At 40.3% G+C, this 13,979-nt stretch overlaps 1 protein-coding gene across 1 annotated transcript in view; it reads left to right on the forward strand.

Moving 5' to 3' along the window:
• Positions 1–13,979, forward strand: part of TMEFF1 (transmembrane protein with EGF like and two follistatin like domains 1) — a gene marked incomplete at both ends in the record, with an annotated part of 110,478 nt that overhangs the window by 87,463 nt on the left and 9,036 nt on the right. Inside the window, 3 exons of the mRNA XM_082297289.1 lie at positions 1,065–1,161; positions 10,576–10,724; positions 11,607–11,672. Of these exons, the coding sequence (XP_082153415.1) occupies positions 1,065–1,161; positions 10,576–10,724; positions 11,607–11,672 (312 nt within the window). The remainder of the gene's footprint in view (positions 1–1,064; positions 1,162–10,575; positions 10,725–11,606; positions 11,673–13,979) is intronic.

Here is a 13,979-nt window from a genome sequence, read left to right on the forward strand (position 1 = left end):
GAGAGATTCCCTTCAGCCAAGATCCAGGGAAATTAGGAAGAGCTGTTGTGGATTTCTTTGTCTTCTTTGTATTTAAAGAACGCAAATTCAGCTGTTTCATTGGTGATGTTTGATTTACTGTTGCTACAGCACATAAAGCTGCTATGAGGAAAGGAATCACTTTGATCCCTGTCCATCTGGCAGCCTTGTGCAGTCAGCTGTGCACCACCACGATACTGTGATACTTTAAGTGGATCTCGACTCCCTCTGCAGATTTCTGTGGTTCTTTTCCTTCCTTTCAAATACATAGCTCTCCTTCATCACTTTGTTAAAAATCAAAAATAAGAGTGGTTAATGGTACTGAAACAGTAAAAATATAATTTATTTCTCTTTTACTTGGTGAAGACTTTTGATGTCCATGTCAACACTAAAATCAATGTAGATGTTTTTAGGATCAGAATATTTGAGATAATTGATTTTTCTTTTTAGGATACATAGCATTTCTACCAGTTTCTTGTTAGGATGACTTTTTTCTTTTATTCCTTTAGAACTAGACAGAGTAATCTGGAAAATACACCATGGCATATATGACATATGAGCATAGTCTAATTTCATAGTCAGGAATCAAAAAGGGGAAAAAATGCAAGCATCAACCTTGCATAAGGATATCTATAATTAAAGACTGACACAGAAAATAGTATTTAAATCCCCAGTACCTAATATTCAAGGACATCAAAAGGGACAGGGTTTATGCATTATCAGTGGCAATTAAGAGTAAATGTGACTGGGACATGTCAGTGCCAGTTATGTGCCTGGTGGAGCGGGAATAAATAAAAATGACTGAAATAAGTATAAAGGAAGAGCCAATCAATGAAGCACTAGTGTTTTCGGGGACACTTTTCTATCAGTGGTACAATCCTGCCAACCTCCAATTGATTGACTTTCAAAAAGGGAGCGCTATTAAGGTTAATAGCTTCAGTACCCAATAGCTTTATGTTGACAGTATTCCTGAAGGCAAATGGATTTGGGTAAGCAAAAGCAGAGCTTAATTTGAAAGTCATGCTTTCTATTATTTTCTTTTTCAGAATATGAAGGATCTGGGACAGAAGTTCAGAGAAAACACTCAAAATGTGGAGTTTGCAAATATAGGGCTGAGTGTGATGAAGATGCAGAAAATGTCGGGTATGTAAAGTTTCCCCTAACAATATCACTGAACAAAAGGGAAAAAATATTAAAAGCAAAGTACATTATTATCTGCTTGACTATGTTTATTCTTGCTAACTGAAGCTTTAGTGCTGTTCAGTAATAATGTGTTTGAAATGTGTCTGTAAAGAACAAACCATCTGCAATTGCAAAGTAGTAGGAGAAAACAACAGGGAGTTTTACTGGAAAGATTTTAGCTAATATTTTTCAAACAAAGCGCCTTGATTTGTTTTATGCTGCCAACAAAAAAACCCCAAAACCAAACAGGAATGCAAAATAAATACTGATTATTCAACCCCTGAGCTGTTTTTCTCTATGTTCTCCTTGTTCATAAAGTGTTACAGGCAGTTATTTTCATCAGTGCAAAGCTTGGACCTAAACACAAAGTTGAACTGGGGAATTGAGCCAGTCACTTCTTCTAAACTCACTGTGGCATTTGATATCTTGGATGCACCCAGGGGAAAATGAATGAAAAATATTAATTATTGTCAAAGTTCAAAGCCAATTATCAAGAAACAAGAAGCTTTTAAAGACAATCCATAATGCAGAAGCAGATGCACCAAATTTCCTCACTCAAGGTGGTTGGTTATTTTATACTGCGGCTGTCCAGGCTCTGGGTGGCTCTCAGAAAGGGGGGAAATACCATGAAGGAAAGGGCTTCTTCAGACAGTCCCATGAGGCTTTAAGGGGTTTTAAGGGAGTTAGAAGAAGTCCCATCTGTTGATGGTGTCTTGTTTCCCAGCAGCCTTTGTCTTGGCAGTGGCCACCAGTATGGAATAAGCTTTGCTGGGGTCTGGGCTGGTGGCAGGTACTGGGGTTACAGCTACAGACACAGCGCATGAAGGTGTTTGAGAGACTTGCAAATGGTACATTTTTGTGTTCACAGAGGGAACAACATCTCAGAACAACACTGTTTGAACATCACTAATCAGAGAAAACATCACTCTCCTTCCTCTTGTCTTCCAGCTGGAATCCATTTAATGTTGAAATATGTCTTAATTGCACAAGGTTTTATTACAGGATATCAGCATGAACACATCTCAGGCAGCAAAGCAGCTTAGCACTAATATTCAAGATGTGCATTCAAGATTAAATCATAGAATACAAGGGAAAGCAAAATAGTAATAGTGCCCATGAACACTATCATGATACTTCACATTTCATAAAATGCCATAGTCCTGAAGTAGGCTTGCTCTTTCCAGGAGAGAAACAAATGCCCTAGAGCTGTTTTCTGTAATACTAATAATTTTTTGGAATATTGCCTTGGTCTGCTTCATTTATGACTGAAAAGATGGTATAGATGAGATATATATATATGTTGTTATATGCACTGAGATGTTCTTTTGGCTTTGGAAAATAAATCCCGAAGCAGTCAACCTCAGTAAGAGCTTGCCTAGTCTTTCTGCACTTGTAGAGCTGGCATTCCTCCAGCTATATAGTATCTATAAGAAAATTAGGAAAAAGCTGAGGAGAGTGGAAGATTTATTCCCTACATCCCACTCATACAAAATGAAATCAGGCTCCCGCTTCTTGACAACAGACAGAGAGTGCTCTTTTGCCTCTAAGATTCCTTTAATTAGTCCTCATTAAAAAAAAATTGGAAACAAAAATTTTTATGTAGAAAATGCTCAAAAGTTAGAAAATATTCCCATGTACATTATTTGCAATTTATTGGATAATATTTTTCAATTCTATATAAGAATTTAATATAATTTAATTTTTTCCCAGTACCTTTGACCATTAAAACAGGCTTCAGTGATATTCACTGTTTAAACATAGATAAATCAGGCTCTGTTAACTCAGATTGCCTCCACAAGGTTGATTTTGACAAGTCACATAGCACGTCACAAACTTGTTAAAGTAGATTATAGGAGTTGGCATATTTTTTTTCCTAAAATCAAAACAGTTAATTTCCTGGCAGAAACAAGATAGGATTTAAATCTTCTGTTTGGGAAACCTTAGTAGAGCACCCCTTACATCTAATTTTTACTGATTTTTGCATCTAATTTTTATTCTCTTTCCTGCTGTGTTTCAGTGTAGGTTTTGACATCATAAACTTATATCATGACATATAAAGTTACTGGCAGCACAAGTATCTTTCATTAGACTTGTATAAACATTGCTGGTCTGAATTATCATTTAATTCTAATTTGCACTAGATTACCGATACTATCCCTAATTCTACCAAATCACAAACCACCCTAATTTCATGAAAACATTGTTTTGATTTTCCTTTTTAAGACATGAGAATGGCCACTGGAACTGTGAATAGTGTGGTAATGTCTACTGAACTACAAACAAAAAATACAGTTAGTTCTGTTCAAGTAGGTTTCTTAGGCCTGGACAGCCCTTGCTTGCACCTTGTGATGTTAAGACACGTAATAGAATGATCCACATGATTACAGGCGGCATTTAAGGAGAATTTTGCTCCATGATAGTAACTGGATGAGTTAGCTGAACTGTCCCCCAATGTTTAGTAGATAATCTCAAGCCATATTCATGATACATACAGTAAACACTTGCTCTTGATATACCCTGGAGTATCCAGACTTTTTCTTAGCACACACTGGGCTTTTCAGTTCTACTGGTTACTAATGAGATAAACAGATCATCCTATCAGTATACAAATACAGGATGTCTAGAGGGTCTGGGCTCCTGCCCTGCACTGCACCTGCAACTCATCCATGTGAGCTCAAGGGCTTCTCCAGGAGAGCTCTGACCATCTCCATGAAGAAAAATTTGACATCTGGGCACATCTGTTCAAGGGCTGAGCTTTTCTCACTTTGAAGAACGATTTCCTTGTGTTCAAACAGAAATTCTCTCCTTGCTACTTGCAGCAATCTTTCACTCCTCTTCGTGCACCTCTGAGAAGAGCCTCTCTCTCATCTTCTTGAGAACCTCTCTTGGATTGTTGGTGACAGTAGTCACTTCCTTAGTCTTCTCTTCTCCGGGCTGAAGAGGTGTAGTGCCCCCAGCCATTCCTCACACAGCCCATGCTCTGTCCCTCTTCCCATCGCAGTGCCTCACTGCTGCAGCCTCTCCAGTTTCTCAGAGTATTTGCTGTTACTGGGGGGTCCCAAAACAGGACAGAGTGCTTCACATGGGACCTCATGAGTGCTGAATAGAGGATAAGAGTCACTTCCCTTGCTCTGTTGGTGACCATCCTGTGATGCAGCCCCCCAGCCTGCTGCTCCCCTGGGCCTCAGGCCCTTTTCTGCAGAGCTGCTTCCCTGCCAGTCCACCCACCATCTGTCCTGTGGCAGTCCTGTCATCTTTAGACCTCTGGAGGTTCCTCCATCTCATCAGGGCCCCACTTAACTGGTCTTTATTTTTTTTTTTTTTTTTTTACTTTTGTCTTTGGTAAGGAAATCATTAACTTAAAAACAGCCTCACTGTAAAAATTCAAATTTATCATGTTCTCAGTTTTACCTATTTTTTTTAACAGATGAAGTATGGAAATGAGATTCTGAGCACATTCAGGTTTTTTTTTTTTAATAAGTGTACTATGCTGTCAAAGATATGTTTTGACTTACAATGTAGATTTTCAAGAAAGATTGACAGCTGATCCCCAAGTAGACCTTTTGAGATTAACATTTTATGAGATATACTTTGGAAAGCAAAGGTGCCTTGGAAATATATAGATTCAACTGGCCTACATTTACATAGTGTCTGTTTTCACAAAGGCCAAACCAGAATTTCAGAAGTCTCAGTAATAACAATTAGAAATGCCAGTGTGGACATTTCAAAGTTCTAGTCTCTGCCTTGTCCATATAATTTGTCCTCCAGGGAAAGATTTGGCCTGTTTGAAGTCCAGCATGCAAGTTTATACTTCCTTCTTTTGACCACTTTTTCACTCATTTACCAACCTTTTGGTTTTTAACTAACTTTTTAGAGTATGATATTGTGTGTAGGTATTCATAAGGAAGGATATCTAAATCCTGTGTAAATGCAATTCACAGCTTTCTGATCCAACAGAAAAAAAAATCCTAAATATTTGTGTACAAAACAAACCATTCAGACAATAAAGAAAATCAGCCTAAACAAGGGATTTACAATTGTGTCATGAGATTATGAATTATGAAAACCTAGGCTACAGGATATTCTGAAATGAGAGGAATAACATAGTGGTCTTTTCCCTATTAAGAAATTGAATAAAGCCTAGATGGATAATAATCCAGGTCTGATTTTTTAATGTATATTTTTAATGATCTTTGCAGCAGTGTGTGCCAAACCTTTGAAGGTTCCTGTTATTTGAAGGTGGAGGGAGGGTTAGGCTGCTCTTGAGAGAGCAAACATCAGTTCACCATGTATGCTGTGAGAAGCTCACTGCAGGTAAAGACTAAATTTCTACAGTGGTCAGAGAGAGCCATGCCATGAAAATGAAAAAGTGAATGTAGGGATGTCTGGAAAGTAGCTGAAGCTTATGGTATTCAAAGGGTGTTCTGAATTGCTGGGCAGAAGTGAAGACAGAGTGTTAAAGCTGGGCACAGAGAAGCTTTGTAGAATCAAATTCTACTTCTCTTGTGCTATAAAGGGATTTTAAAAAATACACAAAAAACCTGATGAAGATCCAACTCTAGTCAAATGGATAGAAAAATCACTTTGAAATCCAGATTTTCTTAGTTCTGCTTTCATCTGGGAAGAATTGCACACAAGAGAAGAAGCATCAAATGAAAAGTAATCCTTCATTTGGCATGGTTATATTCTTACCTGCAATTGCAGCACCCCTGCTATTTCAATTCACCTAAATTCATTCTATCAAGCATACCCTTATCCATCTGTGTGCATTTCACACGCTTTGTTTTACTCTAGTGCTTCCATTTTACATCTCTAAGCAGATGTGCCAATGAATTGGTGAGTACCTGAGAACGCCTCCTGTTGTCAGCTACTGGGAAGGGGTAGCCAGCAGCACCCCCTGTGAGACCGGGCCAGAAAAATACATTTGTGAGCAAATCCCAGGTGGTCAGAAATGCAGCAGCCTGATCTGTTGGTTGGAAATGCCCGTCTCTCCCAGTAGCCAAGCCCACTCCACAAGTCAGTCATGCTTTTCCCTTCCTTTTGTTTCCTCTCTGTTCTTTGAACCTACCAGGGTTTTTAAGCACACAGAACTTCCAACAGACCACGTACACCTTGAAGCCTGAAAACAAAAGGGAGCCTTGAAATGTGTTCTGATCTCTGGGGATCTAATTAATTTACTAATAGCAGCAAGTGCTCTTACAGCCTGAGCTTGTCACTTCATTTTACTAAGCACACTTTCTTTGTTACACATAGTAGCCCCAAAAAAATGGTTGTACATCCTCATTTCTTGCTTATTAAAACCACCCAAAAAAATCTGTTTGGTTTAATTATATCACTTTGTACTTTCTTGAAATTCAAATGCTTTTCTGTTTAACTAATGGTGTTAATGAATGATATGCATGCAACTTCTAAAAGCACATTTCACAACAAGCTGGTGCCTTTTTTCTTAAGGTGTCAGCTCTCTGATGACAGGTGACAAAATTCAGGGATCTTTTCTGTATACCCTAGTACAGCAGGAAAACGTCTGAATATATCCTGTTGACTTTCCCAGTCGAAGAGAGAGAAAAGATCTGTTGAGGACTTTACACAGCAACCTCCTCCAGCAAGACATCAATGTGGAGCATTAACTACCTGTTTAAATCCTTTTGGTTAAAACCAATAAGAAGGTTACAGTGGAAAAAAAATGTCTGTAGGGCTCTCACTCCTTTTATTCCATGTGGCTTTTACAGCAATCTTTTCCAGCAAAAATTTGAAGCACTCATTCACTTCTTTCTGGTATGAAGCATCAAGCACATTCAAGATGTCCTTAATACACAATTCTGTTAAGTGGGTTTCCCTTAAGTGACTAACTACTTCTTTTGAATTTTACAGTTAAGGTTCACTCTCTTCCTGGGTGCCCCTCTTGTGCTTCTCCCAGGTGTCCCTGCACCCCCTTCATGATCTCAAGTATGTCCTGCCCTGCCTTTATGAGCAGCTCTCTGCATTGTCCTTTTGTCCTCTCCGTGCTCTCTGCCCAGTAGGAGAGAGACTTCAGGGAACAGATTATAATGCGGGACTGCACTTTTGTGTTCAGTTTCAGTCTTAGTTGTGAAGGTAAACAAAGCCTAGAGTTCATGGTGCCTCTTACAGCTTTTCCTGCCTTCAAAGGCCTCTGATAAGATTTTTGCCCTTTAAGCTTTTTTTTTTTTTGCTACCGCTTTTAGCTCATTCTCACTGTCTGCTTTGTCTTCTCACATATTTTGCGTGCCTCTTGTATGGTCTGTGGCATGGTTCAGACCTAGGGGCTGTGCTTGGCAGCCTTGAGCTTTGATTTCTTCCTGGCTTTGGCTCCCAAACTGGCTGGTGAGGGGAGTTGGTTTCCATCAAGCAGCTGGATTTCCTGTCATCTCAGTACCAAGCTATTGTTTGCCCTCTTTAGCTCTCTGACTTCAGGATATAACATATTTTCAGTATTTCATAGTGGGTTTGTTGGCAAATCTTCCAATACTTTCCTGAGCTGCTCTTCTGCAGTCTGTGGTGGTACTGTCCTCTCACAGGGACCCAGGCTCCAGTTCGAAGTGTTTGACGTGCAACATCAGAGCAGCAACTTGCTGTCCCACAGTTTTACCTTCACAAACACCGAGCAGTTAAAAACAACATTCTTTTCATGTTTTCTGTCAACAGCAGCACTTCCCATATGTCACAACTCTCATCTCACGATTTGGCACTTGCCGCAGTCCCGAATGTATTTTTGGTCTAGTGTAAACTGTCTTTGAGCAAGAACAAATTCACTGCACCCTATGCAGACTCTCTGATGAGTGCAGGTTTCTACCATGTGCTCCTGGCTCCCTCTCTGCCACACTACTGCATCTGTGGAGGCCTTGTCCCTTCAGAGCATTACACCCAAGCCGTGTCTTCACCTGAACTTATTCCCTTTCAGCCCTCTGGAAGGCTTCAGAGGTTTATGTTGGAATAAGTGTTTCAATCTTTTTAAAGTACATCAGGCCAACTATTAATTATGCCACAGTGTAGTTAAACCACCTGCTTTTACATGGCAGACAGCTCTGTGAAGTAACCAGTAACTAACTGGCTGGGGAAGGTTGGAAGTACAACTTGGCATCATGGTCATAGGCAAAGAAGTCACTAATGGCACCAGGCAGATAATCAGATACATGTGGAGGAGTCAACATCTGAAATTTCTGTACATTGAAGAGATGGCTAGAGGTAAGACTGAGACTGTTGATCAGAAAACCATGGTCAGGAATTCATAACCACCCCTAAAGTAAGCATCTGAGAATTCTGAAAAAGTAAGCATTTAATATTAGATGTTAAATCTAAACACAGAAAAGCATGGAAACATAAGCAGTTTCCAAGCAGTTTCAACTCTAGCCTGTAACGTCACCATGAGGAAGAAAAAAGCATTTTCAAAACTCACCTTATTTGTCACCAGGACTGACAAAACCCAGCCATAACCATGATGCTACAGACATTGGATGGTGACTACAGACAGATTTAAGGGTGAGCAAAGGTATCTGTCTGTGCACAGACAGTGTCATGCAAATGAGGACCAGCTCTCTGCTAGTTTGTGTCAATAAGTATGCAAAACTGCTGAGCTATGAGCCTTTTATTTGTATGTAGTAAATCCTAATAAACCCCTTATTAGTCCTAACATCATGTGGGAGCATGTAAAAAAAATAGTATTTCCATCCTGGTTCTAAAGTTTGCAACCATCACCGATTCTAGTAAAAAAGATTATGTGTTCATCATATTGATATTTAGAGGCTTCATCAGTACTCGGAGGTAGGTCCCTAAGATGTGTAGAGACTCATTACTGGGGCAGTTTTTCACTGTCAGCAGGTGCACTTAAAACCCTGTTTGCACTAGAGATGCTCTAGAAGCAATCTGAAGTTCATAGGCATGAAAAATTACCTGCAAAATTAGCATATTTAAATTAAGCAAAAAAAGATGCTCATGGAAGAAGAGGAAGAGAGAAAAGTATGCTGGCCATTTTCAGTGTTTCTGCAGCACGGAATTGGGCTCTGCTGCAAGATTTGTTACTGGCCTGAGGCATACCTACATCTCTTTAATAGTTTAATTTTATCTGGAACAGTGGGAAAGAACATAAAAAACCTGGTAAGTTGGTAGCTTGGACACTTTTCCCCATCTTGTGACTTACAAGACTGAATCAAGATGAATCTAGTGGTAACTCCTGACCATCAGACCATGTGCCTGCCCCCTGTAGAGCTTTCTGGCAAGGAGAGTACCTTGTGCCCACTGCCACCTTCTCAGAAGGTGCAGAGTGGCCCTTCTCACATTCACAACATCAGGAGGAGCATGACTGAGAGCTGGACATGGTGGCTACCTTGTCCTCCCCCTCATTCTGCAGCCACATTTCTTATTTACCCCATCCCAAAAGTGGAGGGAAGCTGGTAGAGTGATGTGAAACATACACAGAAACTTTGATTCAAAATAGAAATGAATAGAATGAATAGAATAGAATAGAATAGAATAGAATAGAATAGAATGAAGAAACCAGAATATTGATTAAAATAGTAAGGGGGTGTGGGGCTTGGAAAGTTGGAAAGTTTTCCTATGCCATTCACAAATGTAAAATCTCAGCACTTTTTTCTGGGGCTACAAATGTATCTAAACATGAACAGGTCATAGCCCTGCCTGAGTCTGGGGTTGTCCTACCTTTGTGTAGTTAGGAACCAGCTACACACTAGGTCTTCATTTTTCCCACTTTCATTTCACAATCCCTAGCTGCAAATTGTTTGGAAAATGATTCATCCTAAACAACCAAAATGTTAATGGGATGCAATATGAAATAATTCAGATTGCATAATCCCATTTTAAATGCAACATAATAGACCTATTGTTAACATTCAAAGGAATGAATGAAAGTCTTGCTGAAATGACACAGTTAACCAAGCATATTGAGTCTAAACAGCCTTTGAAATAGAGCTGCTTCTATTGCCTAACAGAAAAGGGAGTCCTGTTTGTTTTCTCTCTCAAGGATCTTGACTCTAAAAAAAGTAGAATATTCTTCTGGTTTTGTTCACACTAGAGAACAAACACTACAAACTGGTATATTAATGTAGTAAATCTTCCTAGTAATGTGTTTCCAATTTTCAGGTGTATTCCATGAGATTGATATCAGAGTAAAACTACAAGAAACATTAATACATTATTGAAAAGCACACTGAAGCATCTATTCAAAATTTTGTACATTCTGCTTGGAAGCCTGAGATGTCAATGGCTTCTTCAGCATCCTCATGCAGCATGCTCTCCTCTCCTGGCATTGGTGTATGAGCTCGTGTTTACTTAGGACTTAACATGACTTAATTTTTGTTTGCTGGACATCAATTTTGTTTTGCTGTGTGCTTCAATTAACAGGTGTGTATGTAACATAGATTGCAGTGGATACAGTTTTAATCCTGTATGTGCTTCTGATGGAAGTTCCTATAACAATCCATGCTTTGTCAGAGAGGCGTCATGTCTGAGGCAAGAGCAGATTGACATCAGGCATCTTGGGCACTGCTCAGGTAGGATCAATTTTGGTTTTCTGGTAAATGTAAATTCTAACATAATGGGGCTTGGTAGAGCTTCCCCTTTTCCATTTTTGGTCAGAAGTCAATGATGCAGTTATCAGTGAACTCACCACCTGTAGTTTTGAGTTCCCGATGCTACACACATAGTGCTGTGTTTACATTACCTTTCTCTGGCTGCCGTTACCTGGAAAGACAGGAAAAGCTCTTGGGAAAATCTAAGCAATAACCCAACAGTTCTTACATGAGGGGGTGGTAGGAGAACAGAAGGAATATGCCTGTGTGGGAAATCTTCCCTCTTGTTGCTGTGGGCTGTAAAATGTGTTTCCAGGGTGTGTCAAGTTGGGCCTCTATTGCACAAACTTTGATCCATTAATCTTAAGGGTCTTTTCCAACCTAAGTGATTCTGTAATTTCCTTTCCATTCCTTGTTGGAATGGTCCACTGAAGCCCTCTGTCTATTACCTTGTAGCTGATCATGTCTGTAACCTTTCAGTTTTGGGGGCTTGCAGTTAGGACTTTCTCATGGGAATAACAGCTTTCCACCAACTCTTTGCCAGTTACATCTAGATCTGTAACTTGGGCAGTTCCAACACCAAAACAGACTGTCACCAAAATAACCTAGGTCCATACCACAGTGAAGTTTTTAGTTCAAAACCTACAGCTTGAGGTGTGCCAGGTGTTGGTCTGGACACCGAGGTTACTGACCAGATGTGATACCAACCTGGTTGTATGGGAGGAACAATGTGGGAGTGTGTCCAATTTTACTACAACTTAAAATAATTCTTTGAATATTTTTCTGGCTTATCAGTGATGCACACGCAGTGGTCTGGAAAATATCCTTTCCTAGTAAGTAACCATGCATGTATTTATCACCTAGAAACAGATGACACAAATGCAGTCGGAAAGAAAGATGATGGCATGCAGTATCGGCCAGAAGTGAAAGGTACGGTGCAGACTTTGTGCTTTTTGGTTATGGTTTACAAGATGACGAAATAGAGCACACAAGTCCTTCTAGTCTGCCTTACAGCTTTGATTCCTGTAACCAAGACAGACCTGTGAACAGCTTCTTCCTTAGAGCGTGTTGTGAGGCTAGCAGGAAGATGTGCGTGATTTGTAAGTTTTGCCTGCTGTATTCCTCTAAGATGCCCAGCTGCTCAGTACCCTCTGCAGTGGCCACAGGACTGGACTCCCTCCAAGTGCTGTGAAAATGACTTTGCTGGAAGACACCAAGCTGTGACTTTCCTGATGAAATAACATAGCACAAGCCTCCCTGCCATGATCCCATCTTTTCTGTTAACTTCTGAAAAAAATGGATGAGTCTGTATTTGTTAGGTTGTTTTAAAATATTTTCAGTAACATGATACGCTGAATCACATTGATTGAAAATGTTTCACCGACATGAACCTTACCTTACCTTTTAATAACCTTTAATGTCTCAACTTTTTCTTCATCCCAGCTAGTCAGATGATCACACACATCGTGTATCACTCCAATGCTTTCTTTAGACCTCCTATTGCTAGTAATGCACTTGAAAAAGCCCTTCTTGTTATCTTACACAACACTGGCCATTCAGTTCTAAATGAGCTTTGGCCTTTCGTGTCTTCTCCCTGCACATACGAACCACCGCTATGTACTCTTCCTGTGAAGCCTGACCTCCCTTCCAGTGACCATACAAATTCTCTTTCCTCTTGACTTCCAAAAAGAGTTCCTTGTTTGGTCAAGCTGGTCTTCCACCCCACTTGCTTGACTTACAGTGCAGCAGAATTACAATGCAGCAATGCTCCTGTGCTTCTAAATGGCGCTTCTTAGAACTTGACCAGCGCTCATGGACACCTACAAAGCACATCGCAGGGTACTCTGCTAAATAACTCCATGAACAGCTTAAAGGTTTTTTCTGCTCAAGTCCAAGGGTAGCAACTCAGGTGTCCTTTTTTTCTCATTGCGCTGAAGGCTCAACCATTAAACTCAACCATTTCATGATCACTATGGCTGAGACAGACACATACAATTACATCCCCCCATGAGTCCTCTATTCACAAATAGCAAGCCTAGGAGGGCTTTCCTCACTGAGTACCTCTGACAAGAAGTTATTATCTCCTACAAATGTCAAGAAAGTCCTGTTCATCACAGCAATATTATATTCCCAGGTGATGTCTGGGAAGTTAAAAATCTCCCATAAGGACAAGGGCTAGCAATCCAGAAATTTCTCATAATTGCTTATATCCTGGCTGGGCACTCAGTAGTAGACATCTACAACCACATCTCCTTGTTTTCCATCCCTCTAGCCCTCACTCAGAGGCTCTCAACCACATCAGCACTAACTGTAAGTGCTGTACAATCACTTCTTCCTTACATAAAACATGACACTTCCAACTTGTCTGCCCTGCCTGTCGCTCCTGAACAGCCTGTAGCCCTCCATCTCAACACTCCACTTGTGGATTCACTTTACCAAGTCATGCAAATACCAGTGATATCATAGCTCTGGGAGCTGACCAGTGCTTCCAGTTCATCCTGTTTTATTCTCATACTGTCTGAGTTGGTGTTCAAGAATTTCAAATGTGCTCCTGACCTCTCCATGTTCCCAGGAACAGCATAAGTGTTCCTACTAGCACGTGCTACCCTCAGGTGATGCTGTGACAACCTGTGCCTTACCTACTGCAATGCTGTTGGCATCCCCTTCCCCCATCAATTATAGTTTAAAGCCCTCTCTGTCAGTCCTGCCAGCTTACTGCCAAAAAGTCCTTTTATCCTTCAGGACAGGTGGGTCCCATCAGGCCCCAGCATACCTTTTGTCTCAAAGTCTCTTCCATAATTTAAAAACCCAATGTTTTGGTGTAAACAGTCCCAGAGCAAGGTATTGATATCCTGGGCTCTCCTGTTTGTTTCAAGTTTCTCCTTATTATAGGAAGGATTGAAGGGAAACACTGTCTCTGTGTCACCAAATTTTTTTAGCATTGTTCCCAGGGCTTCTGAAATCTCATTTGATTGACCTCAGACTTTTTGTTGCTACATCATCATTAGTAGCCACGTGAAAGAGCAGGAGTGGGTAGTAGTCTGAAGGTTGCAATAACCTCTTCAGTCTTGTAGGGACATCTCTAATTCAGGTCCCAGGGAGGAAGAAAACTTCCCTGAAAAGAGAATCCAGTCTGCAAATGGGTGCTTCTATTCCGCACAGGAAGGAATCACAAATGAACCTAACTCACTGTTCTTTCTCCTCGGTGCTGGTCTTGATGCAGGTTTTGTTGCAAGG

Source organism: Coloeus monedula, assembly GCF_965178545.1.
Source record: "Coloeus monedula genome assembly, chromosome: 1".
NCBI classification, from domain to species: domain Eukaryota; kingdom Metazoa; phylum Chordata; class Aves; order Passeriformes; family Corvidae; genus Coloeus; species Coloeus monedula.